The sequence below is a fragment of the Bicyclus anynana genome, chromosome 11, assembly GCF_947172395.1.
Source record: "Bicyclus anynana chromosome 11, ilBicAnyn1.1, whole genome shotgun sequence".
NCBI classification, from domain to species: domain Eukaryota; kingdom Metazoa; phylum Arthropoda; class Insecta; order Lepidoptera; family Nymphalidae; genus Bicyclus; species Bicyclus anynana.
In genome coordinates, this window is record NC_069093.1 from 4767232 (window position 1) to 4794867 (window position 27636).

General features: G+C 36.9%; 2 protein-coding genes and 1 long non-coding RNA gene across 5 annotated transcripts; 1 reads left to right on the forward strand and 2 right to left on the reverse strand.

The window, feature by feature from the left end:
* Positions 1–2030: 2030 nt before the first annotated feature.
* On the reverse strand, positions 2031–11306 carry LOC112044798 (facilitated trehalose transporter Tret1-like). Of its 2 annotated transcripts, none has more exons than XM_024080760.2 (10): positions 11087–11306; positions 9430–9524; positions 9079–9125; positions 8208–8305; positions 7302–7436; positions 6535–6618; positions 5458–5727; positions 4634–4754; positions 4004–4138; positions 2031–2955 (listed from the first exon to the last, which is right to left on the reverse strand). In XM_024080760.2, exons 3-10 carry the CDS (start codon positions 9119–9121, stop codon positions 2381–2383), a joined length of 1461 nt encoding a protein of 486 aa, XP_023936528.2. In that variant the 5' UTR covers positions 9122–9125; positions 9430–9524; positions 11087–11306; the 3' UTR covers positions 2031–2380. The 2 variants fall into 2 exon arrangements, with proteins under 2 accessions (XP_023936528.2, XP_052740297.1); XM_052884337.1 differs by lacking the exon at positions 11087–11306 and adding an exon at positions 10949–10964.
* Positions 9436–21085, forward strand: LOC128198507 (uncharacterized). Its single transcript, XR_008251272.1, has 3 exons — positions 9436–9782; positions 10453–10543; positions 20953–21085. It is a non-coding gene; the product is annotated as an uncharacterized LOC128198507 (long non-coding RNA).
* Positions 14073–26684, reverse strand: LOC112044797 (facilitated trehalose transporter Tret1). Of its 2 annotated transcripts, XM_052884338.1 has the most exons (10): positions 25308–26661; positions 23004–23122; positions 22553–22599; positions 21937–22034; positions 20943–21077; positions 19663–19746; positions 18914–19183; positions 18096–18216; positions 17290–17424; positions 14073–16702 (listed from the first exon to the last, which is right to left on the reverse strand). In XM_052884338.1, exons 3-10 carry the CDS (start codon positions 22593–22595, stop codon positions 16128–16130), a joined length of 1461 nt encoding a protein of 486 aa, XP_052740298.1. In that variant the 5' UTR covers positions 22596–22599; positions 23004–23122; positions 25308–26661; the 3' UTR covers positions 14073–16127. The 2 variants fall into 2 exon arrangements, with proteins under 2 accessions (XP_052740298.1, XP_052740299.1); XM_052884339.1 differs by lacking the exon at positions 17290–17424 and having other exon boundaries at positions 25308–26684.
* Positions 26685–27636: the final 952 nt, after the last annotated feature.

Below are 27636 nucleotides of genomic sequence, written 5' to 3' on the forward strand. Positions count from 1 at the left end.
ATAGTCTAGCAAGCTGATTCTACTAAATCAGAAACCACTAACGTAAATCTAAACTAATTACTAATATTAGTAAACTTTTGTACATTTAACTTTAATTAAAATAATTCATAGAATACTGTACTGAATTATTTTATTTTCTCGCAATCGTAGTAAAAAGCAGAGTGGCACGCGGGCCTAAACACGCGGGGCTAAACCCATTATAAACTCGGTTTCTATTTCTAAAAATACCTCGTATATAATGGGTCTTTTTAGCCCCTTGTATAACAATCTACTATTTTACACTACTACTATCTTGAACACACAACTCGACATTATAAACAATATTTAGGTATGTTGAAATAACTTTCGTTGTTTACTGCGACTAAATGAAATTAAGACAATTCATTTCCACCTTTGCTCACCTCAGTTTCAATGCGCTAGTGCCATATCTAACAGTATAAAATATCGTTGATGAAGATGAATTTTATATCTTTTATATTTTAAGACACTATATAATAATAATAATAATAATCGTTTATTTCTTGGTAATATACAGTTTTAAAAAAATAATGGGGCCGAAACCTCTTTGTAGGTATACTTATAATAACCCGTGTTAGGAGGCCTCGCTCTTCTATAACAGAGGTATGTGTGTGTGTGTGTGTGTGCGTGTGGATGTGTGTATGCAAGCGAGTGTAACGGTGTATTAAAATTATGTCTACGTCAATTTGAGTCGATTTAATAATAATGATTCTGTTTCTTCATAACTTTTTGTTTTTAGCCAGTTTAATTTTTATTTCGTGAAACTAAGTATATGTATAACACAAATGCCGTTTATTATAAAAAAACTCCCACTCAAAAGGGCTTCAGTGTCTGAGAGAGAATAGGCGTAATTGTAGCACTATTGCCCTACTCCGAGGTTATCTGTTCAATCAGGGTATATGGTTCCCTTGCGGGCGTTCCCAGACCACCTGCGGCCTTTCTTATTTCATACGATTTAGGTTCCAATCTCTCGATGTGCTGAGATTTCAAGTATGCTACTGTTACAAGATCATGGACTGAAAACACTGAATGGAAATATTGGAATTTGTTTAAAACTGAAACTGACTGTATTTTTTGTTTTCTTTTTTTAAGTTGAGTTCAAATACCTCGGTCCTCGGCCATATTATTACTGAGGATTTGAACGATGACCTTGACATGAAAAGGGAAAGGAGAGCTGTCAGATGCAATATGTTGGCTCGCAGGTTCGCACGCTGTACAGTAGACGTCAAAATTCTGACGGCCTCCGTGGCGCAGTGGTTTGCGCGGTGGATTTACAAAAAGGAGGTCCTGGGTTCGATCCCCGGCTGGGCAGATTGAGATTTTCTTAATTTGTCCAGGTCTGGCTGGTGGAAGGCTTCGGCCTTGGCTAGTTACCACCCCAAAGACGTACCGCCAAGCGATTTAGCGTTCCGGTACGATGCCGTGTAGAAACCGAAAGGGGTGTGGATTTTCATCCTCCTCCTAACAAGTTAGCCCGCTTCCATCTTAGACTGCATCATCACTTACCATCAGGTAAGATTGTAGTCAAGGGCAAACTTGTAAAGAATAAAAAAAAACATTGTTTAAGGCGTTCTGCCAGACGTTATACACGTGCAGCCTGTGGGTCAACTATACGCAGAAGACATACAATGCACTCCGAGTGCAATATAATAACGCCTTCAGAATGATGTTGGGGCTCCCGCGGTAGGTACTGTAGTGCATCAGCTAATGTTTGCGTATGGAAGAACGGACAGCTTTTCTACAGTCGTACGCAAACGAATTACATCGCTGTTAAGCAGGGTAAGGGGGAGCACCAACACCTTCCTGAGGGTGGTTGTTGACAATTTCAACTGCCCCATATTGAGGCACTGGGTACACATACATATATGTGTACCCGGTGCATCAGTAAGGCGGTGCAGATATTTAAATTAATTTTAGCTTTAGTATTAGTATTAGTATTTTGTATTTCGCACTAACATAGATAATAAGCTAATAATTTACTAACGCTTTATGGGTCAATGGAAATAAACAGATTTTATTTATATTTTATTTTATTTTTATTTATTTAAATACTGAATGTTTCTTAGAAACCGGAAGATAAATAATATCTATTCCAAAAAAATATCAAGCCAAGCTGAACGTCTACGACCAGAAACTCGTTTGCCCTTTATCTTTCCTGGATAATAAGGTGGATTAGGTAATTTTAGGGATCCAGGTATTCGAACTTCCTCCTTTAAAAATCCTGCAGAACTTCTGTTGGCTTTCCTATTCTTTGCATCACAGTAGTATTGCGAATGCGAACCCTCCATGATATTCGCAACTTCCACATATACTCTCATATTTCGAACGCCTCTTCACAATTTAAAAGTGTTACAATACACTTCTATAATATTCCCCCCTTCCTCGACTCCTTCGATTCTCTACAATTTTCAACCATTTCAATAACTTCTATGTCACTCAGTTTTTCATCTTCATCACTACTAGCTGTATTAATTTGTAACATCTCCTGAATTTCCTCTAAACTTTTGCCCTTCGTCTCTGGAGCAGTCATGTACGAGAAAAGCGCGCCAGCAAGTGCTATGGATGCAAACGCCCAAAAGACTCCCCAAAAACCGGCAACATTGTTAATAGCCTGGTAACTCTTAGCGACTACAAAGCCTAGGCAACCACTCAAAACGTTAACCGACGTCATAGCTACAGATTTCACGTTTAAAGGAAATATTTCCGCGGAAATCACTCCAATGATTGAATTAAAACCAATCGATAGCCCGTTTGAGAGTATGATCGCTATAAAAGCAACCGTCCCATAGGCTTTGAGGACTGAATGATCTACTCTGATGACCTCTTGGAGGAAGAAGTATAAGCCAGCGATGGCCAAGCAGATTCCTGTGCTGAGGAAGGAGTATATGAGGACTGAACGACGCCCCACTCTGTCTATCACAGTTGATGACATCACACCTGAAAAATTTAAAACAAAGTCATATTTTAAATTTTTATTCAATGACAAGGTAATGCTTAACTGCATCACCATCAAATCATTAACAGAATGCGAAGAGTTAGGCCATAGTCCATCGATATAGCTAATCATAACTATAGCATAGGTATAACACCTCAACTGGAACCCCTGTAGTCCCCACAAAGTGGATCAACAATCGCCTTGGGATCAAAAGACCGTGGAAACTTTCCTTTGATGCCCCAATTACAGGAGCAGACGTTTCCAGAATAGGGATGATGACAGTTTTTTAAATTGTATATAAATTAAGTGTATGCTAATAGTAAAGCAATTTTGTAAAGCAACAGGGTATCTGCGATCATTACTTTCGGAGCTACAGGGATTTAAAGGGTCAGATTTGAAGCGCTGCCGCGGATCCCTGAAGAACGCTCCATACAAAATGGTACGATCTAATGACGTCGTAGGTAATATAATGATCGTTACATTTATATGTGCGTTCAAACAAAATTACTAATATCTTTGTTATTTGTGCGTTTATGTTTATAGTTTATTTATTAAAAAATGTCACATTTAATGTAAGCAATCTAAAACTGTATGAATTTTCATCTAATTATGATAAAAGATTTTTAATAGATTTTGAAATTTTATAATCTCATTTATTTTGAAAATATCCAGACAATCATTGCTTTTTATGTATAAATTAGTTAACATTGACCCTATTTACCCCAATGGATCATAAAAATCAATATATTCAAACCTAGTCATCATCCCCATTCTCAGGTCTCCTGGTGAAGCAAATTATATTTAACTGTCGGGCATAACTGCGCAAAGTCAAAAGTGAGTGCTTGTGCTCGAATTTTTCAAGAATTAGAAAATAAAATACAATTTTTAGTTTCTTGTAAAGTTACTAAAAGTTTGTAGAGAAAACTTTTAGAGAATTGTGATATGACTCGATACTTTTAGTTGAAAAAAAAATCATTATTTAGAGAAAAGATATTATGAATGTCATCAGAAAATTTTATAGTGATATTTTATAGTAGTAAAGCAGCTTACCAACAGCAAATTTGAACGCTCCGAATATGATAAGAAGCGTGGAGACTTTGACGTCCAAGCCAATTTCCTGTGTTATCAGCCCCATGTATTGCTGAATAGACCTTCCGCCAGTCATGATCTGCGCCAATTTCAACCCTACGACCATATTAATACATTTCTATGGATATAAATTATGTTTGTGGAACAAGCCTTGGCAGAACTGACCTAAGGTCTAAAAAAGTCAACTCTGCTTTGGTAAATTACTAAAGAAACTGAAATGACTATAAGATAAAACAATTTAAAGCCAATAAATAGTCATTTTGACTGTTTATGGCTTGAGTGCTTATGGCTATGGTACTTTTAAACAGATAAACCGATTTGCTTTTTTAGTATGGGTAGGACAAATTTGTGCCTCACGTAAGCCCGCTACCTTTTAAACTGCACTTTGAACTTGACATCAGGTGATCGCAGTCATTGAATGAATAAAAATTCATTCAGTCGTGCTAAGTAACCAGACCGCAACCTTTTTATTGTGCAAAACTTATATTATACATAAGATTTAATTTAAATTATTGACATTCAAAGTCGTGCCACCTAAAATATTAAGCCTTTTTCCCAGAATTACTAATACCTTTCCTACTAAATACATACCAAAAGCAATGACAAGCGGTTTCCGGTACTGCTTGCCTGTGAACAGCTCCCACGCAGAGGTGGAGTTCCTCATCTCCTTGGATACGTGTCCTTTCATCAGTTCTAGCTCCTGCTCTGCAGTCTGAGAAGAGCGATAAGTTAAGAGAGTTGTAATAATTCTACACCCTCAAATGAACCAGACCGACAAGAGTGTTTGTAACATTTTAACATGAAATTTAAGTGTGACATTGATAGATTCATCATCATCATCATCATTATCATCATATCAGTCGTTGGAGGTCAACTGCAGGTCATAGGCCTTTTGTGGAGATTCCTAAAATCACAAGCTTGAACGGCCCGCGAATCACTGCGACTCCCTTAATGATATTAGTCCACCTGGCGGGGAGTCGACCAACACTACGCTTTCAAGTGTGAGGTCGCCATTCCAGCACCATGGAACCCCAACGTCCATCGAACTATGTGCCACTTCTGCTTCGCGACTCGTTGAGCTATGCCGAAGACTTTGGTTCTTCTCTGGATCTCCTCATTTCTGAATCATTTCTTTATTTGCGTGATCAATATAGGATCGATAGGTTACTGCCGTATAGCCATATGTTTCAACATGAGAAATCGAGTCCTGGATCGAACTATGAAATAAATTTCTTCTTAGAAATTATCTGAACGTAGTTAGGAACTGTTAAGCCGTCGGTCCTGATTAATATCTGATAGTGACCCGCCTACCTGCTTTTGAGCAGTGTGGTCCAAGCTCCAAATCCCCTTTCCTTTAAAGAGAAAGTGGGTCCTGAAAATGAGCTGATGATGAAATACAGTTTCAGAACTCTTACCTCTTTATCCTTTAACTTTAGCAGAGATTTTCTCGCGTGGTCCACTTTACCTTCCTTCAAGTAATAGTAAGGCGATTCAGGTATAAACGCGCAAGCCGCGAAGTATACCACTGGCAACATTACCAGAGAGTAGTTTATCGCATTGTACGACACGAAAGGTCCGATGGATATGATCATGAGATTCCCGAAGTTGAACATAAATTTGGTGCATGTTGAGAGAGTCGCGCGGATATCTTTGTCAACTATTTCTGCCAGGTATATTCCTATGACCTGAAACAAAGAAACACGCCTTATTGAATTACTGCCACAAATACTTATATAGTTAAAAGGTTCTCAATTAGTATGTATGCGTGGGTCAAATCTTCGAAGTTAAAACAAATACCTTAATATTAATTTATAATACTTTATTGGCAGGCTATAAAAATAAAGTCATGCTATTTGCTGACCTGATCTAATAATTGTAGGTAGTTGACAGCCTAAGCAAGACAAGAGATATTATATTAATTGGGTATTGGGTATATTGGGGATATCATTGGAGTATCTTTGAGGTATCAATGCAGATGGGACTGAATCTACCAAACCAATACCCGTGATACAGATATCACAAGGATTGGTTTCTAACTTAGCCAGAAATAAACTTAGTGCGCAAACTATCCGGTATACCCAAAACACAATCTACACTTACTTTGGGTGCTAGGTGACGAACTGTCCTAATATATTTATTACCAGCTGAGTGCCTAGTGGCAGTTCTCGATGTTTTCATATTGTGACGATCGCGTAAACGTAAACGCGAATTTCTAAAGAACGTCACAGTATGAACACATTGAAAACTACCACTAGGCACTCAAACGCCGTGGTTTCACCAGCGTGGTTCCCTTTCCCGTAGGAATACGGGGATAAAATGTAGCAAATAGCACTCGGGAATATGTAGCCTCCCAACAGTAAAATAATTTTCCAAATCATTTCAGTAGTACCAGAGCTTATTCAACGCAAACAAACGAACAAATATTTCCTCTTTATAATTTTATTATAGATATATTCTATTATAGATTACAAAAAAAAGAAAAAAAATCATACCGTAGAAATCATTCCAGCGCCAACGCCCCATAGCATATGCATAATATAGAGCAGCCAAGATACCCTGGCGAATGACGTGATAATCTGAAACACATAAGAGCAATATGAACTTCTCAACTCAACTTAGCAAAAATCAACATTGGAATAGTATCGTGTAACGTAAAGTAGTATGGGCTGATATTTAGGGGTAGCGAGACGTTAAAAAGGGAGACCGACCATTTTTCATACATCGCTAGACTAAATTTTATGAATAAATGATACAATGTTTAAATTAATGTCATTTGTTAAATAATAATATCAGTTTTAGAGTGGTTTAATTACACTTTGATTGACACTTGCATAATCAAGATATGGGTAATTATCAAGATATGGGCATTATAAAATGCACGCTTTCAACAAAAAACACACATTTCAAAATACATTAACAACAGTTCTAGTAACTATTGGTTATTTCGATTTATTATAAAATAAATATATCCTTAAAAATGACGTGTTTTGGAATGGAGAGTACCAGCAAACGCAGTGTAGGACGTCATTAAAAAGGTAGTGGCTGAATGAGGAAGGCAGAGGCCAGAGGATCGTGTGTGGTGGTGAGCTCTCGGAAAGGCCTACGTCCGGCAGTGGACAGATACAAGCTGATGGTGATGATGATGATGATGATGTTGATGATAAAATAATGGCATTTTTGACATTTATTTTTTATCTGTTACGAGCTGGGCCCAAAATGGTCGGTTTCCTTTGTGATTCAATAAAAATTTAAAGTTTACCGTTCCACAGATGATAGGCACGGCACTCGCCAGTATAGTCGCTCGTCGCCCTAAGCTGTCTGTTATGAATCTGTTAACCAGGCTGCCAGCCACGTACCCTGGTGGTGACATAGCCAGCAGTGTTGCTAGCTCATCCTAAAGGAACATAATGTTTATTTATTTAAACCATTTTTAAAACTATCACAAAGTTACAAAAAATACAAAACCCTACTAAAAATGTATAAAAAAACATCCATCCCTGTCGTTGGGGGTAACTGCTCAGTATGGAGGGAGGGATTGCAGGGAGTACTAAAGCAACCGTGGTCGGGGCTCCAAAGTGAGGTACCTCCTCACAATCTCTATCCGACCCTTGATCCAACAGTCAAGCGAAATCTTCTTAAGGTATTCATCATTATCAACCCATATTCGGCTCACTGCTGAGCTCGAAACTCCTCTCAGAATGAGAGGGGTAAGGCCAATAGTCCACCACGCTGGGGCTGGCCCAATGCGGATTGGCAGACTTCACACACGCAGAGAATAAAGAAAATTCTCTGATGTGCAGGTTTCCTCACGATGTTTTTCCTTCACCGTTTGAGACACGTGATATTTAATTTCGTAAAATGCACACAACTGAAAAGTTGAAGGTGCATGCCCCGAACCGAATTCGAACCCACGCCCTCGAGAATCGTCGGCAGAAGTCTTAAATTAGGCTATCATGACTTAAGGTATTGGTCGAAGCTTTTCGCTACGAATATAAGACCATTGACTGAAATGGCGGTAATCTTGCGAGCAAGATCCCAAGTATTTGAATATAATTATTATTAACTATAACGGGCGCCCGCGACTTGTAGTAAAGTCAGTTTTTTACAATTATCAGGCAACAAAAAACAAAAAGCTACCCAAATAAACAAGTTGGTTAGTTCTTACCTTTGTTATGTCTACGAAGGTTTCATTATTGTTAATCTTCGGTATAACTGGTGTCGGCCACCCAGACAGCGTGCCAATAGCGGCCGTCGATAAAGATACTGAAAAACAGCAAAAAAAACGAATGTAAAATAACGAGAATGGCAAAAATCCCCATAGCCTGTAATTACCAGACCTTATTTTAAGTAGCCCGAATATTTGTCAGCCGACAATCCATACATCCATGCCATGGGCACAGAATATTTTACTGTGCCATGGGCACATGGGTATCCAGTTCGGTGTCGAATAGGGTAGTTGACTCATATTAAATTTAATATAGGTAAACAATATAAATTTCGCATAGTAGGTACATGGAATAAGGATCCGAAATATCGATATTAATTAATAAAAGTTAAGTATTTCAACTTAAATTAAAAATCATGTATTTTTTAAAATTTTCCAAACGTCAAAAATAGTCAATTTTGTGACGTAACAATGTTACTTTATGTACTAAACGTTAAACGCTCCGTTTGTTACAGTGACGTCATGAAACAATTGAAATATAGACCATCATGGCCGACTGGAGTTTTGGCTCGTATTGTCAAAAACATAATTATTTAAAAACTAAAATGTTCATGTCTCGAAAAGATATGATTTTTTTTTAATCTAGTAGAAGGATAATAAACTATTTAAGACGATTTCAAAAAGTGTCAACTAGCCTATTATAAAGTTTGGAATATTGTGGCTTTGGAAAGAAAAAGCCACTTGGGAAGCAAAAGGCTAACTATAGGGCCAACGAGTACATTATTACTAAAAATCCTAAAACCCACTTAACATATGTTATTTAATAATAAAAATTATTATAAGAATTAAAAAAAAAACAATGGTTACTCACAGGCAAATACCGCTAAGTACTGTGCAATCCTGCCTCTCTCCATTTTACTGTAAAATTTACACAAAAATAATCAACGAATCCTTGTCTTTTACAAGTTGCATTGCTTTTTTAATTTTTAATAATACTAATATGTCTTTATTTCAGGCTAAAAACCCATTTAAAACTTTTTTTTAAAATTAAAATTAATACCTCCGATACTCATGAAATTACTTAGAATAACGACTTTAGTGAGGAATTCAATTGTTTTTTTAATTTAATTGTTTTGTTCAAATGAGAAAATCACTTTTAACACTACGTCATGGCAGATCTCACTATTTATACAGTGAATATGGTGTAACATGACCAACTCACAAACTCCGGGCTGTGTTGGGCTTCTTAGAAGAACGAAAAGCTCAGTGCTGCACCAGGACTCGAACCGAGGACCTCATGATCCAATGCCTCATTGGCTAAAACACAATCACACACTACTACAATTAGAACTTTCGTGGATTATTCCTAAAACTCACATCATCAGAGAATGCCCGATTACTTTCGAACTCATACGAGGCCCTTAATCATGAGCTAATTCTTGCAACGCGTGAGCCAAACTGCGAAAAGCGCGTGCGACCGCATGCAGCGCGCGTTGTGAATGGGGCGGAAGGGTGGGGAGAGAAGGTTCCGTTAAACTCTTCGACTGGTCCTGGTCTTCATCTGGATTGTGTTTTGTGAGTTTTAATCATGTTTTATATTAAAGTAGCACGTAGAGACATGATACCCCAATGGATATGACCTCTGCCTCCAATTCCGGAGGGTGTGGGTTCGAATCCGGTCCGGGGCATGCACCTCCAACTTTTCAGTTGTGTGCATTTTAAGAAATTAAATATCACGTGTCTCAAACGGTGGAGGTAAAACATCGTGAGGGAACCTTCACACCAGATAATTTCTTAAATCTCTGCGTGTGTGAAGTCTGCCAATCCAGATTGGCCATTGAAATTGGGCCAGCGTGGTGGACTATTGGCCTAACCCCTCTCATTCTGAGAGGAGACTCGAGCTCATCAGTAAGCCGAATATGGGTTGATAAAGAAAGAGAAAGGTACTTTTATTCAAAGGTCCGTATTAGAAACGACCTTCACCTATCTGTTTATTGGAAGAACAGTGTTTTATACCAAATTAGGGTATTAAAAATATGTTGCAAGTAGGTGGCCTAAAAAATTCCTGGCCAAACTATTATTAACTATCATTAATAATAGTTTGGCCAAAATATTTGAAGCAACTACTCGCAACATATTATATATAACATATCGTAATTTTGATATAAAACCACTTTCCATCCAATAAACAGATGGGTGAAGGTCGTTTCTAATACAGATCTTTTAATATTTTTATTTTATACAGGATAACTTGAGAAAAATATACCAAGAAGTCTCCAGACACGCATATCTTCGTGGCAGCCCTACTCTATACATCCTCATTTGATCTTTTAACGGTAATCGTATTTTTAGGGTACCGTATCTCAAAAGGAAAAAAACAGAACCTTATTATCAATTTGTCGTACGTCGTACATCTGTCAAGACCGTTTATTTCGGGAATGTGTGGAGGTATCAAGTTATTTTTTTTTAATCAAACTTCTATGTTTACATGAAAAAAATATACGACCGTTTATTTAGCAAAAACGCATTTTGCGACACTCAAGGGAATCAAAACTCACAGGGCACTTCCTGTTGGACTAGAACTATAAAATTTAACAAATAGAATTTTTATAGTCCAGAAGTACCAGAAAAAAAATAACTAAGTATTCATTCCTTAAAAAGGGGTGTCATATTAAACTACGCAATTCAATTCCTGAACTAGGTGTTTCTATGACCCTACGTACGGAATACTCGTTACTTACCACGGAAATCCGACTCGCACTTGTCCGGTTTTTTAATCAGATAATTAGGCAGATTTAACATTCCACAATATATCTGTTTGATTAATAAAATAAATACCCACGTTAGCAAAGCAGTTACAGGTTTTTGCGGCGGCGTACCTTTAAGGTCAATGATTTCGGAGGCGGTAGGTACCTTAAAACACACTTGCACCAAAAACACTTTTGCTGGACACTAATACAGACTAAGGTCACTTTATTTAACACATACATAACATTTCATTTCTATCTATGTATTTATTAAGACGAACATACAATAATTCTCTCTCATTCGGTATACTTCTAGTTCTATCTAATTTAAGAGGACTCTGCGATGTCTAAACTCCGAATGTATTTCAATATTTAAATGCCATCGGTTTTATATAAAATTGCCGGTTTGGCCACTGATCAAATACACTGCCTAGCCACTTATGGTTTAGGTTTAACATTCGGCTAACCTTGACAAGGCCTCGCGTTTAACGAAATGTTAATAGGTCTAAAAGGATATAAAATTGACATAAAAACATAAATTGATTATTTTATTTACTACGCTCATTGCCCGTATATAGTTGGCTTCAAGAATCAACAGCCAAACGTAGGTTGTATGTTAAGTTACTTAATAGCAAATTAAAACAACGGCCACTTCTGTGATTTTTTTTTAATTTTATGCCATATTTATATTATTCCAAGCCAAATTACCCCAAACATGCTAAAACTCTTCATTACATCTGTGTTTTGGTTGTTTTTTTTTTTTTGTTTTTGGAAGACAATTTATTTCTGTGATTTTCTAATTGATCCTGAGCGTCGCGAGGGATTCAAAGTGTGAGAGGTAGGTAATTTTTCTGCCACGCACAATACAAAATTTTAATCTCAATAGAGCAAAGAAAGTACAATAAATAATCAGCTGATTCTTGTTGTCTTTTTTTACAATATAACAAAAAAAATCGTTCTTACAATAAATAATTATCGATTTTGTAAAATGGAAAAGAATGAAGTAAGAGCCAGTGTTTGCAATATCTTTGTCATTCAATAAAAACCGCTTAATCGCAGCTTAAGTATGAATCACTTAAGCGGTTCTGTGGACAAAAGCAATATTCACGTACATATTTGTGTACTATACTAATAAAGTCTCATAAAAAGTTGCCTATTCTCAGAAATTCTAATAATTAAAAAAATTGATTTGAAGATTGGTTAATAAAGACTTTAAAGAGTAGGATACCCGAAGATATTTCTGCGTTCGTCGAAAGATTTCTTCAAGCTAAATTTTCCGCCAGCGTAAATCTACTTATCTAGTGAACGGTGATTTAGTTACATTGCAATTCCTTTTCTAACGCTATTTTATTAAATAAAACCAGAGATATATAAATGCTTGTCGATAAACTTAACTGTTTTAAGTCTGTATTATATATAGATATATCTAGTAGCGGTCGACCACGACATTGTCTTTATTTTGAATCTTTCCGACACAACAATATATTACTTATCGTCATTTACTATTTTAACTTAATTACACTAAACATTGACAGATTATATACCTAGCCTACCCAGATCTCATGATTCATCCCTCTATATTGGTGAAAACCGCATGAAAAACCGTTTAGAAGTTCTTAGTTTATAGCGGACAGACAGTTAGATAGAGACGTGGCGGAAGAGTTTGTTTTAATATTAGTAAATACAGATTAAAATACTAACTTTTAATAAATCTAGATGCCCAAAAATGTCTACCGGCTCTTCTACTATACCGGGACATTAAACTCCATACTAAACATTGAATTCCAACAACAAGTCTGCTCATGCCTACTATGAACTCCGGTTTCCTTATGTAGGTAGGTACCTACCTATCTCGAGCATCGTTATTTTTGTAGGTGCCTAAATATGTTAATCTTGCAGAGTTCATCGTCATTGGTCCAGTAGGGTTGACAACTTTAAGCGTATCCTAATTTCCACTGAATTCAGATGTAATATAGGTACAGACATGATAGCCCTGTGGATATTATGACGTCTGCCTTCGATTCGGAGGGCTACTCCTGCCATACCCCACCCCACCACTACCCTACCCCTACACTATCCTACCCTACCCCTACCCTACCACGCGACGGAAGCTTAAAAATGGAGTAACTTCTCCCGTTTTCCCATCATTTCCCTTCACTGCTCTGCTCCGATTGATCGTAGCGTGTTGAATGTAAACAGATTTTATTCTTGATTATTACACCTAGGCTAATTTTAATCTTCCATAAACTTTTTTTATATATTCTTGTACTCTAAAGATTTAGGAAAGCAGAAATGAAAAAAACATTTAAAAAAAATACAAAAGCCTCATTTAATCTTTTACAGTTTCCTTAAAAAACACATTTTTTTTTATGTAATCATAACTTACTTCGAGTATAGTAATTACAGTTAGTTTTCATTTACACGAGTGGCATTTGCTACAGACGACTGCAGTCGAGTGCAGTTGGCTGCCGCCGAGACGTCTCTGACTGCAGTCGGCGACGCCGTCGCCTGCCGCCGAGACGTCGCCGACTGCAGTCGACTGCGGTCGTCGGTAAAGTTGCCACTCGTGTAAATGAAGCCTTAGTTTAACACATGATTTAGCACGAACAAACATTGCATTATGTTAAAACTATCACTTACATGCAGTTGTAGACATCATCATTATTATCAACCCATATCCAGCTCACTGCTGAGCTCGAGTCTCCACTCAAGGTCCACTCCACCACGCTGGCCCAATGCGGATTGGCAGACTACACACACGCAGAGAATTAAGAAAATTCTCTAGTATGCAGGTTTCCTCACGATGTTTTCCTTCACCGTTTGAGACACGTGATATTTAATTTTTTTTAATGCACACAAATGAAAAGTTGGAGGTGCATGCCCCGGACCGGATTCGAACCCACACCCTCCGGATCGGAGGCAGAGGTCATATCCACTGGGCTATCACGGCTTTCTAGTTGTAGACAACAAGGACGTAACTGCGAAGAAACGGTCAACCTAACAACATTTGAGGTTACAGTTCGTTTCATGTAGGATGATGCGGGTGACAGTTTGTTTCACTTTTGAAAGTGTGCCGCGATTCACAATAATAGTACGTATTATGAACGTCATACAGGCGACTGTCACCGTACCCATGCTATCTGAAAAACACGTTAGTAGTACCTATTGCAGTTATTCTACATCAGGTTTATGATTCAAAACATACCTAAGCCACTAGCTACATAATTTTTCATTGATTTTTCGTTTTTGCGATCATGTAACATTCTTTTTTCGATCATGTAACGAAATAAATACATAACTAGAATCTATACTTATAAATACGAATTCTGTACATTTTGTACATTCTGTACATTGAAGATATTTTGATTTTTTTTTGTTGGGGGACATTATATAATCGATACTGAACCTAAATATATATTTTTCGATTTTTTTGTCTGTCTGTCTGTCCGTGCTTTTATCTTATTCGGGCATCACGCTGAAACTACTGAATAAATTCAAATGAAATTTTTAACGGTTTAAGATAATAATACGGAAAAGGTTATAGGATACTTTTTATTGCGAAAATAAAATAAGAAGGGGGTGAAATAGGGGTAGAAAGTTTGTATGGAAATTCCTTCATTTTTAGAGTTACAGTTTTAAAAATTTGTTCATAAATCATAAAAAAATACGAAATAGGATTAAAATTTTTTTTAATTCAAACTCTAAAGTGGTGAAATAGGGCTTGAAAGTTTACATTGATTTCCACGCGGACAAAGACGCGGGCGTCCGCTAATAAATAAATAAAACTTTCCGACGAATAGAGAAAGAAAGTTTTTTTTAAAGTCGGTCCAAAATTAAAATAAACAAAGCGACATCTATGAGCCTCACGCATAAATGCATCGCAACAGGTTCTGTTCTATATGAACGCCATCTACTGGTACTTTAAAATAAATACACTGTTTCACTATGCCTGAAGATGGCTGCACGCATCGCACGATTACAAAGAGGAATGCCCACCAACGCATAAAATGTCGTATAGCCCTTTCGGTTTCGACACGACATCGTACCGGAACGCTAAATCGCTTGGCGGTACGCCTTTGCCGTAACTAGCCACGGCCGAAGCCTTCCGCGTCAATTAAGAAAACCTCAATCGGCCCAGCCTTACATTACCCAGGGCCTTAGTTACATTAAAAAATTGGTTGCCTAAAGTCGGTATACGGGCGAAAGTTTTACGTGACAATGACTTTGAATGGTAAAATAATTTTAATGTGAATATTCATTCGTATAGTAGGAAGAAGGATGAAATAATAGTAACAATTTAAAACATTTATTTATACAAAGGATTATATTTAAAACATTAATTTATACAAAGAATCTCGCACTGAATTTCATATTAACAAAATTTTATTCACTCGCTCTCATTGTGAGCGCATAACGTGAGCGGAGCGTAACGCAGTTTCTTGAAGTGTCACCCGGCATACCAATTTATAAGACGTTGTCACGTCAAAATATCGCTATTTATAAAAATACAAACTTATTCAGTCTATTACAGGAACTGTAAACTATTCTTACGCATAGATGTCAACATCTATATCAATGTTAATAAAGTACCTACTTAATACCTATGTAAAATCTTATAAAAATGTACCAAAACGCTTATAACTATGAGAATCTAAACTTTGTAGACATTTTTTTCTTATACCTAGGTCATTGACAACTTATAATTAAAGGACGCACAATCATGTAGAAAATTTCACTAAAAAACTGGCAAATTTAGCTTTGACAGTTTTAGAATAATTGGTAAAGAAAATTATACAAATTCAGAGCAAATCAACCTAAAGGATTGAGTTTAAGGTTGAATTTGCAAATGCGACAACTTTAATTGAGTACCAAGAAGTTGTGTTTAACACTCATTGAGTGGGGACGTTTTTTGGTCGCTGATTATGCATCCACTTTTTAATAGGAGATCAATGACCTGAATCACTATGAATTACTGACAACATTTTTATGTTTATTAGTTTTAACACCTTTCTAAATAGAGAAACTGCCAAAAGACAGAATATTTATTTATGAAATAGCTATAATATAAAAAAATAGTTTTAGCTGTTTCTCAATTTTAGTAGGTATTATGTAAATAATCATCAATCAATATCAAATCAGAATAAATCCTAATATCTTAAATATAAAAACACTTCTATAAACTGTAATCCTTCTTTGACTCCTTTAACTCCCTACACTTTTCGATCATTTCAATAACTTCGACGTCATTCAATTTACCCTCTTCATCACTACTAACGATATTAATATGCAACATCTCCTGAATTTCTTGTAAACTTTTTCCTTTCGTCTCCGGGGTTGTCATATACGAGAAAATAGCACCAACAAACGCTACGGAAGCGAACACCCAAAAAACTCCGCAGAACCCGGCAACATTGTTAATAGCCTGGTAACTCTTAGCGACTGCGGAGCCTAGACAACCACCCAAAATGTTTACAGACGTCATAGCTATGAATTTCACATTCAGAGGGAATATTTCCGCAGTAATCACTCCAATGATTGAACTATAACCGATCGATAAACCGTTCGAGAGCATGATCGCCATGAAAGCAGCTATCCCGTAGGCTTTGAGCACTGAGTGATCTACCCTGATGACCTCTTGGAGGAAGAAGTATAAGCCAGCGATGGCCAAGCAGATTCCTGTGCTGAGGAAGGAGTATATGAGGAGCGGGCGACGTCCAACGCGGTCTACCACGAATGATGACAGCACACCTGGAAGATTGAAAACATTATGATACTTCTCTAAATTCTATTTAATAACTAGAACGGCATCGGCAAACTTTATTCTGCCTATAATTTTCTGTCCTACATATAGTATACATAAAAATGTTAGTTTTCAAATGTTCTGCGCGACATTCTTAGTTTTTCCTTTTATAATAATCTTCTTATGACAATAACAAACACAACATTAGCGAAATTGGTTTACGTGTGATGTGTGACCAAGGAAAATAGGGATTTTTTTATGCTACAGACAAGGGTGTAGCCAGGATTGTATCTTAGAGACAATTATACATATTATATATTGGTTGGTGAATTTGGGTGCGAAACAGGTCTATAGTTTAAATAGTCAAAGGATTCTTGTAATTTCGGCATCATTGTAAAAAGAGTGAATATCTTCTGGACACATAATATCTTCTGGACACGCACGTCTCATCTTATTGACAGTTGCCACTGTGAATAAACGTACTACTATGCAGCTTAAGTTCAAAAATACCTATCCTCAGATTACACGTCTTAATTGAGATTGAAAGGGATTAGGCCCACTGAACAAAAACCAATAAAGAAACAAGTACACTCACCAACAATAAATTTAAACGCCCCAAATATGATAAGAAGCGTGGACGTTTGAACGTCTAAGCCAATCTCCTGGGTTATCAGACCCATGTATTGTTGGATTGACATTCCGCCAGACATTATCTGCGTCAATTTCAACCCTACAACCAATCAAATCATTTAATATATAAATAGTTAAAACTTAAATATATAGCGCCTTAATAGCTCAACGGGAAAGCGGTCGGACTCATCACCGAGAGGTGGTGGTTCGATCCCCGCCCTGTTGGTCTATTGTCGTACCCACTCTTAATACAATTCGCGACTAGTTGGAGGAGAATGGGAATATTGGTCATATTAACAAAAGATTATGGCAAATATTATTTAAAAAAATATTTATATATAACAACTAGCGGGTCAGGTCAATCACTTTGACTTATGTGCACTTAATTTTTGTACCTAACCCTACCCCTGCACTAACCCTACGAGATCTCTACAATACGCCTACCCTACCCCTCTATAATAATAGATATTGTGAAGGAGCCTAATTCATCACCGAAGGGTGGTGGTTCGATTATTGTACCGCCTGCCCTGCCCTGCCCTGCCCTACCCTGCCCTGTCCTGCCCGCTGGAATATTCTCGTATCTACTCCTAACAGTCTTTACCGACAACTTAGAGGGTAACGGAAATGTTGGTCATATTTGAAGGACGTCTGCGCATTCGTCCGCGTGGAAATCAATGTTTAGCTACTTTAAATACTATCTCCCTGTATTTCGGGATTGAAAAATCAAGCAACATTTTCCAAATGGTAAATACTTTTTATACCCATACGTACCAAAAGCAATGACAAGCGGCCTCCGGTACTGTTTGCCTGTGAACAGCTCCCACGCAGAGCTGGAGTTCCTCATCTCCTTGGACACGTGGCCCTTCATCAGTTCTAACTCCTGGTCTACTATCTAGAAAGACCAATAGGCAATGATATTTTGTACTAGAGATAGGGCATTATCGCATCAGAACTGAGGTTGACAAATGTGTATTATAGTCTTAATTTCATTTAGTCACTTGTTGTAGCGGCATAAGACTATGTTGTAGCAAGCCTTATTAAGACTGTTAGGATTTTTCAATTAAAGAACAATTAAAGAAAGAAAAGAAAAAACACAAAGACGCACAACGCTGCGTAAGAAAGTTTATATTCCACGACCGCCATCGACGTTTTAGCTTCAGTCACTCGTGGTCGCTCGACATTGACGCTCGATTCCTAAATAGTAGTCCGCTTAATATTATATATATTTCTTAATGTAACCTTTTGCGATCGATTAAATATAATTTGAACATCAGACTTGTTTCACTATAATTCCTTGACAGTAAACACGCTCCTAAACCTTCTCTCATCAATTCAATCATCAATCGTCACGTACACTTATGTGTTACCTTTTATTCAAATAAAAACCTTATTTTTTCAATAGTCAAGTTTATTTTTTTCTTTGGGTGGTGGTTTGGTAGTTAGTAAGAAGTTCGCTGCCACTTAAAAATTTTAACACGGGTTCGTGGAGCCGAAAGTTTGAGAAACCCTGGTCTAGTGAATCTATGGAAAGCTAATATTCGTCTCTACGTATTCAAAACAGCTCTTAAATACAGTTTCAGAAGTCTTACCTCTTTATCCTTTAACTTTAGCAGAGATTTCCTTGCGTGTTCCACACGTCCTTCCTTCAAGTAATAGTACGGTGACTCAGGTATAAACACGCAAGCCACGAAGTATACCACTGGCAATATAAAGAAGCAGTAATTTAGCGTATAGTACGATAGGAACGGTCCTATGGATATGACCAAAAGATTCCCGAAGTTGAACATAAATCTAGTGCCTACTGACAGAGTCGCGCGGATGTCTTTATCAGCTATTTCCGCTGTGTATATTCCTACGACCTGGAACAAATATTCGCCTTTTAAATCATTATCAGCATACTCATAGTCTCTCTCACATCTCGAGATATCTCTGACGCATGCTAGGCTGAATAAAATATAGTGCGCTAACCGGAATTGACGTGGAGAACAGTTTATCGATGCCTTGCGAAAAGCGGCGACAATTGGTTTGTGATCGGTCCAAATCGTAAACGTTTTAATTTCAATCATAAAGCGAAAGTAATTGACAGCTTCGTAAATTGCCAACAGCTCGCGATCGAAAGGACTGTACTTGCGTTGGGCAGAATTAAATTTCTAGAACTGAAGAGTTCGTTTGTTTGCTTGAACGCGCTAAACTCCGGAAGTACTGGTCCGATTTGAAAAATCCTTTCAGTATTAGATAGCCTACTTATCGAGGAAGGCTATAGGCTATATATTATCTCCGTATCCCTACGGGAACGGATTAATTTATCTGATGAATAGAACTTATCTGAAATACCTACCGTAGAAATCATACCCGTTCCGATGCCCCAAAGGAAGTACATAATACAGAGCAGCCAAGACACCCTGGCAAGTGTCGCGATTATCTGAAACACATAAAAAACATTTTCGATCACAATGTTCACTCTGTCCCGACCGATTTTTGGTTAAGCACGCAGTATACAGTTCAGGATCCGGGGAGTATTTTTAAAATAGATCAAGTTGATTTTCCGTGAGTAGTTTATCTTGATAAGTCGCTCAAAGTTATTGATTCTGGTTTAGTGGCGTAGCGTGCCTTTGAGGGTCCCTGTATCAATTAGTAGAGGACTCAAATGAAGGTAAATTCTCACAAAAGAAACAAAAGTGTTGGCTTAAAATAAATATAACAGTGACTTAACCTATGTAAGACAAAAAATGACCAAGGAATCTGGTAGCAACGAACGAATTTGCCTTAAAAGAATGATTAAATGCCAGTATATGAAACCACATGCGAGGTTCTCATTTATGGGTGTCACAAAACACTGTATCTGAACATACACGCATTTTTATGGCACAGCAGCAACGAGTTGTGATTAAATATAAATTATAGACTACAAGCCCTTGAACAAAAATTACATGTGAAATTAACCAACATGAATAACGCTTAGAAGGCTGTTACTATATCAGAAAACAACTCTGAGCATTATGCCGTCATTTCTGAGCGGTACAGATGAGTACAGAAGTAAAGAGTGAGGCTTACGACTCGTATCTTTCTACTCCTGCGCTGGAAAATGTACTGCGTTTACGGGTAAAGTATCTGTATATACAAAATGAATTGCACAAATGCCGTACAGTAATAAATGACCTATTTTGCTTCTGCAATTGTCGACAATTAAGTTTGTTCTGACTTCCGGCACCACCATTTTAGTACGGCACTAGGATTTTCGACATTTATTTTTAATCATTTTTAACACTATAACAAAGCCGTACAATTATAATTAGTCGTAATTCATCATTTGTTTTTAACCGACTTCCAAAAAGGAGGAGGTTCTACGTTCAGCTGTATGTATGTTTTTTTTTTTTTTTTTTTTATGTATGTCCAGCGATAATTCCGTCATTTGTGGACCGATTTTGAAAATTCTTTTTTTTATTGATTGTATTCACTCGCGTACTCACCACTGTACCGCTCAGAAATAACGGCTTAGTGTTCAGAGTTATTTTCTAATATAGTAAAAGCCTTCTTAGTGTTAGTTAGTAGTGTAGTTATTCACATTGGTTCATTTCACATTTTTGTTCAAGGGCTTGTAGTCTATTATAAGTTTACCGTTCCACAGATGATCGGCACCACACTCGCCAGGATGGTGGTCCGTCGCCCGAGACTGTCCGATATGAACCGTGTGGCCAAACTGCCGACCACGAACCCTAGCGGAGACATGGCCATCACTGTTGCGAGCTCATCCTTAAATCATCAATATACACATTAAAATGTCTGTCTGTAAAATGTAAAAATTTCGAAACAACTGTATTTTCTCCAAGTGTTTACACGACACTGAAACATTTTCAAAATTTTCGTCTCTCTGTCTGTTTGTCCGAGTTAATTATTGGAATTTTAACTGGAAAGGATACTGAGGAGCCATGTATTTTTCCGTATAAAACGTTGTAGCAAACTTTTTTTGATAAAGTAATCATTTCATTATAGTACAACAGGGATGATGAGAGTTTCTTACATTGTATATAAATTAAGAGTATGCTAATAGTAAAGCAATATTGTATAAGTAACAGGGTATCTGCGATCATTACTTTCGGAGCTACAGAAAAGGGTCAGATTCGCGGCACTGCCACGGATCCCTGAAAAACACCCCATACAAAATAGTACGAACTAATGACGTCGTAGGTACATAATGATCGTTAGATTTGTATGGGCGTTTAAACAAAATTACTAATATCTTTGTTATTTGTGCGTTTATGTTTATAGTTCATCTATTTAAAAATGTCACATTTAATGTAAGGAAGCTAAATCTGTATGAATTTTCATCTAATTACGATAAAATATTTTCAATAAATTTTGAAATTTTATAATCTTATTTAGTTTGCAAATACCCAGACAATATTTGCTTTATACGTATAAATTAAGTAACATTGACCTTATTTACCCGAATGTATCATAAAAATCAGTATATTCAAACCTAGTCATCATCCCCACTATCAAGATTTTTTTAGATATAAATAAGGTCCGGGGCGGTAAGGGTAGGCCTGGGCCAGGATGACCATTCTCCTTTATTTGTGAAAGTGAAAGAGTAAAACAAGCTAATGCCTACCTTTGTTATATCTACGAAGGTTTCATTGTTTTTGATCTTCGGTACAACGGGTGTCGGCCACGCAGACAGCGTGCCAATTGTGGCCGTCGAAAGAGATACTGAAAAAACGAACGATAGTATGTTACTGGCAAAGGCGTGCATAAGGCTTACAACTAGGGTATTTGGTGGGCTTAGGGTGATAATGTTACATTCATTATCGACCTATCAGATGTTAATGATAATGACCGGGACCTTAAAGTGCTCTCCGAGGCACTGAACATTTCTAAGAAAAAAGAAAATCTCATAGCTCACCCAGGATTCGAACCCAGAACCTCGTCATAAAAAATCACATATGCTAACCACTGGACCTACTAGGCAGTATGATCTCATGATATACTTTTTTAATATTTATCATATTTTTTTAAATACAACCAATATTTCCATCCCCTCCAACTAGTCTGACAATGACTGCATTAAAAGTGGGTGCGACAATAGTCTTACGGGCGGGGATCGAACCACCACCTCTCGGTGATGAGCCCGCCCCATTACCACTGAGCTATTGCGACTTTAAAATGGTAGGTACAGCTTTCCATGCATGATTAATAGTTATCGTAATATCTAAACAAGGGCTACTAACAGGCAACCGCCACTAGGTATTGTACAAGTCGACCCCTCTCCATTTTCCTGTAAAAAAAATGCAAAAAATTAATTAATTTTTAAAAAGGACAAGTCGTTCTTTAGTTATTATTATTAATGTCTTGACCTTTTTAAGGGATCTTCAAATAGGTACAGTACAATGCAAACTTTCTTTTGGGAAGATGTTCCCAAAAGAAACGCATGATGATGCGTTAAGCTGCACAATACAAGATTTTAGGTATCACCGGTAGCGTAGCGTTGCGACGGCAGAGCATCACCCTACACGCGCCTCCCACCCATCCTTAGTCGCCTCACGCGTTTAATTTTAGAGAACTTTATGTACTAGGTTCTTGCGCGTAGCGAATCCCACTGCTCCCCAAACTGGTCACTAGTTCTGTGTTAGTTTAGCTAAAAGGTATAGGACAAGCTTTCAACTTGCCTCAAATATCTACCCAAAAATGTCCACTAGCTCTCAACCTTTCGAAGTGACGTAAGCGCGTTGCTGGCGAGCGGACGGCGAGGTGACCGCGCGCGGTAAGCGAGGCGCAGCCGATGCGTTTCCGTTACATGTCTGAGGCATAATAGTGAGTTTTGGGCTTTATCAATTAGGGTGAGGTCAAACGAGCGTAATTTTGTAAGGTTTTGGTCGCAGAAATGTAAGTTGGAAATGTGTGTTACGCGACTGACAACTCACAAAATTACGCTCGTTTGGTCACTATTTACGTTACTAGCTGACGCCGCGCGGTTTTACTCGCGTGGTTCCCGTTCCCGTAAGAATACGGGTATAATATATAGCCTATAGCCTTCCTCGATAAATGGGCTATCTAACACTGAAAGAATTTTTCAAATCGGACCAGTAGTTCCTGAGATTAGCGCGTTCAATCAAACAAACAAACAAACTCTTCAGCTTTATAATATTAGTATATTGTAAGTTTTCGGTCGTAGAAATTCATTTTGCGACGCCATGTGGCAGTATGAAACCGAATGCAGCAGAAATTACGCGTCCGAAATTACGCGACTGACGACTCACAAAATTACGCTCGTTTGGCCACACCCTTAGTCACTATTTACAATATAAACATCCGCAAAGTAACGCTTTGTACTTGTAGGCATATTAAAATAACAACATCGTACATATTTGTACCGGGCAGGAAGTTTACTAAATACTAAGAATAATTCTCAAATCGTAAATGTTTTTAATATGGATGGAACAGTCGCTATTGTATTTGTACCTACGTAACAATAGCATCGTAGCACTACCAGTATGAAGACGTGATTTTCGAATTCGTCTATCCGAGTTTACTACGAGCTGACGCGGATTTATCTGCGTAGTTCCCGTGGGAATACGGGGTATAAAATATAGCCAATGATACTCACGAATAACGTTGTTTTCTAAAAGAATTTTGAAAATCGCTTCAGGAAATCCAGAGATTACATGCTACAAACTCATAAGCTTTACCTCTGTATATTATTAGTAGGTAATAAGTATGGACGGTGTTAGACGGAGAGCTTAGAGTAAGAATAAAAGGCCTCATACGCACGAGAGTTAAAACAGCAATGCGTTAAGCCATCATTCGCACGAGAGTTTTTTTAACGGACGTTAAAAAAGTTTCGCACATTCATGCGCAAATGGGGGAGAAGGGCGGGTCACAAGGAAATGGACCTTGCTCACGAGATTAGCGCCATGTGGAATATTGAAGTGTTTTGTTTAGGTACAGACAGACGCATATAGCGAAACTATAAGTATAAGGGTTCCGCAGTCCACAAGGAAAATAAATTAATAAAAATAACATATACTTAGATAACAACAAAACTTATTGCTTTGCTATTAAGATTTCAAAGTTTTGAACACATGCATCGAAGCACCAACCAAAGATATTATACTATTAGATATGTCACTAACGCGTGGAAACTGAGACTGACAAAAGTGGCTAATCGTCTTAATTTCATTTAGACAATATTTAGATATTATTTTATTCAATATAAAATCTTTTTAACAAAAGAATTGAACCGACTTTAAAAATCACAAAAATTGAGCCAATCCAGCATGTATTAATTAAAGCCGTTTCTGAAAGAACCACGGGAAAGAACTGTCTTTGAATTCTAAAAGTTTATGATTTAATAGTCAATGCATCTCTATGTTGGCACCGCTTTTAAAGTAATCAGAAAGTAGCACATACGATGTATTTTTTCGTCTTTTAGTTTATTTTTGTAATTTTGAAGTCGGTTCAATTTTTTTGTTAAAATAATATTTTTCTGTTTTTAGTGTGTCCTACCATTTAATTTTCATAAAAATCAGTTCAGCATTTTTGTGTTAAAATGAAAATTACTAAACTGATTTTCAAGAAAATTAAATGGGACTAATTTGGAAGTATACTCTTTCAAACAAAAAAAATATTTTTTAAAATTGGTTAAGCAATGACGAAGATATGCGGTAACAAACATGAAAAAAAAACAAAAATACACATAACATAAAATTGCACCTGTGTGCGTTCAGTGGATTAGCTAAACTAGGATCACTTTGCGATGATTTTGTAGGCACATAACATGTCTATAGTACAAAATAATCGTTGGTACCAATAATTAAAAAATGTGTTACCAAAAATTCGGTACCGGGAATCGCAGCGAAAGGACGGTTAACTTGAAGTAAGTAAGTTAGTTACTTGCACTGTTATTCTATACAAAGACGAAGTGATATTTATAAGGGCGATTAAAACCAACGGCCAATCAGGATAGGGGACCCAACCGGGACTTACCTTATAAAAGATCTTTCATTCCAATTAGGGGAACCCCGAGCTCACAAAGTTAATTTTACAGTATCTATTCGTAATTAAGATTCTTTAATTGATACAATTGACCTTAGATTATGAAGGCGAGAGTCCAAAGTATTCTATACCGAAGTATATAAGTGTATATACAGGGTGCTCGGGAGAGTTTCCCTTAACTTTGTGGTGTTGACGAGTTCACTAATTATAGGAGCCGAATGCATAACGCGAGCGGTAAAAAGCGAGAATATTAAAACTAGCCGACGCCCGCGACTTCGTCCGCGTGAAACTACGTCCCTAGCCTACCCCTACCCTACTTTTCTGGTTGATTTTTTACACCTTGTGTCCGAAAAACCCAAATATCTTACGGAACACTATTTTTTTCCAAAACAAAATTTAGCCTATGTTACTTGTGGATAATGTAGCTTTCGAATGGTGAAAGAATTTTTAAAATCGGTCCAGTAGTTTTTGAGCCTATTCATTAAAATCAAACAAACAAACAAACAAACAAACATACAAACAAAGTTTTCCTCTTTATAATATTGGTATAGACAATTGCCGTGAATAATCCATTCTTGATTTTTTTAAAGAAATTCATTGTGAATTTGTGACCGTAATTTACATGTTTCGCAACATTATTTGTTACCTATGTCTTTATCTAACGAGAATGGTGACCCTAATTTGGAGATGGAACAAAAAAGACTTACAAATGAAACACCTACTTACGAAAAATTAAATAAGTGGAGAAAAGAACAACAAGTGCATTCACTTACAATTATCTCCCATTTTTACCCCTCATACTCATTATTCAACTTCACAGTAGTCGCAAATTAAGTTACCGGGTAAAAGCATCTCCCCTAACATCCAAAGTTGTAGCATTTTGTACTTACATTTAATTTTCAAATAGTCAAAGTCGAAGTCAACATTCATTTGTTTCAAATAGGCTTAGTTTATAAGCTCTTTCGAAACGTCAGGTAATAATATTAAACTGTTTTTATTTAGGCAGTCCTCGCCTACGGCTCGTGCCCTAAAAATATCGTTTTTTTAGCCCCTTGTATAACAATCCACTATTTATAATTAATACTTTTCCGTTTCCCAGTCATACTAGCCGTGCAATATCTACATCGTCGCATTCTGATTTCTGATACGAGCAATGATATTATACATATTAGTTATCATTGGATACGAGTAAATCAAACGACTGGACCGCGCGAACTTTTAAAACTTTAAAAATATATTTTGACTTAAACAATATGTTTAAGGTACTTATACATTTGTAATATGCTCGTCTAGACCTTTAGTTTGATACCAAACACGGGTAATTAATATTAATTACTTATATTAATTTTGAGTTTAGGCTATTATTACGAATTTTCTAAATAAAAATTAGTAAAATCAAAACCTAATTCAGTAAAATCGCTTCAGTAGATTGTGTGCTACTGTGGAACATATACGCACACATACAATCATACATGCATACCTAAGACTGCCAAAATCATTACCCTTCCTTTTGGCATCGCCTCGGGAAAATAAAAGATTATGTAGGTTCCTATCAGGGTTCCCAACTTAGGGGTTTTCCCCCCAGATTTAGGGGGCAAATAAGTGAAATGGGATTTTTTAGGGGTCTGAAATTTTTAGGGGTATTTTCAGGGATTTTTCGACTCTTTTTTAAATTGATGATAAATTTAATATTTCTTTATTGACCTAGCGACTTATAACGACATATAATACGTCATTTTAAACCACTCTGAGGCAACTGGCGGCAATTTTTATCGAATAAAAAAATTGTTAAATTTGTTCATTGTCAACATGTATGATTTCAAAAAATCTGAATCTTCAGATAAAGACGTAATATATTGTCTGTATTAAATATAGACTTTTGAAACATATTACAGCATATTATTTCTAAATTATTATGAATTTATATTTTTTAGGGGGACAACTCAATAATTAAGGCGATTTTAGCGGTTTTTTTGACACAAACTTTAGGGATAAATATTTTGGAGAGTTAGTAACACTGGTTCCTGTGGTAGTGGTAGGTTTCTTTCTATTCCTACTTCCTGTATCACTAATCACTGCCACGGCACGGACGTACATTACATCCGCACTCCGCAGTCCGCTATCTTTATGGGAACAAGTACACAAGTACAATGTGCACTGTACTTATTACATATTGTACTATACTGTACTCATTTATATAAGTATAGTATAAACTATTAATTTTAGTGTGTTTGTTTGCATTTAACAGACTCTGAGACTCAATAAAGGACCGATTTGAAAAACCTTTCACCTTTCGTAGTCAAGTAAGAATTGCTTCTAT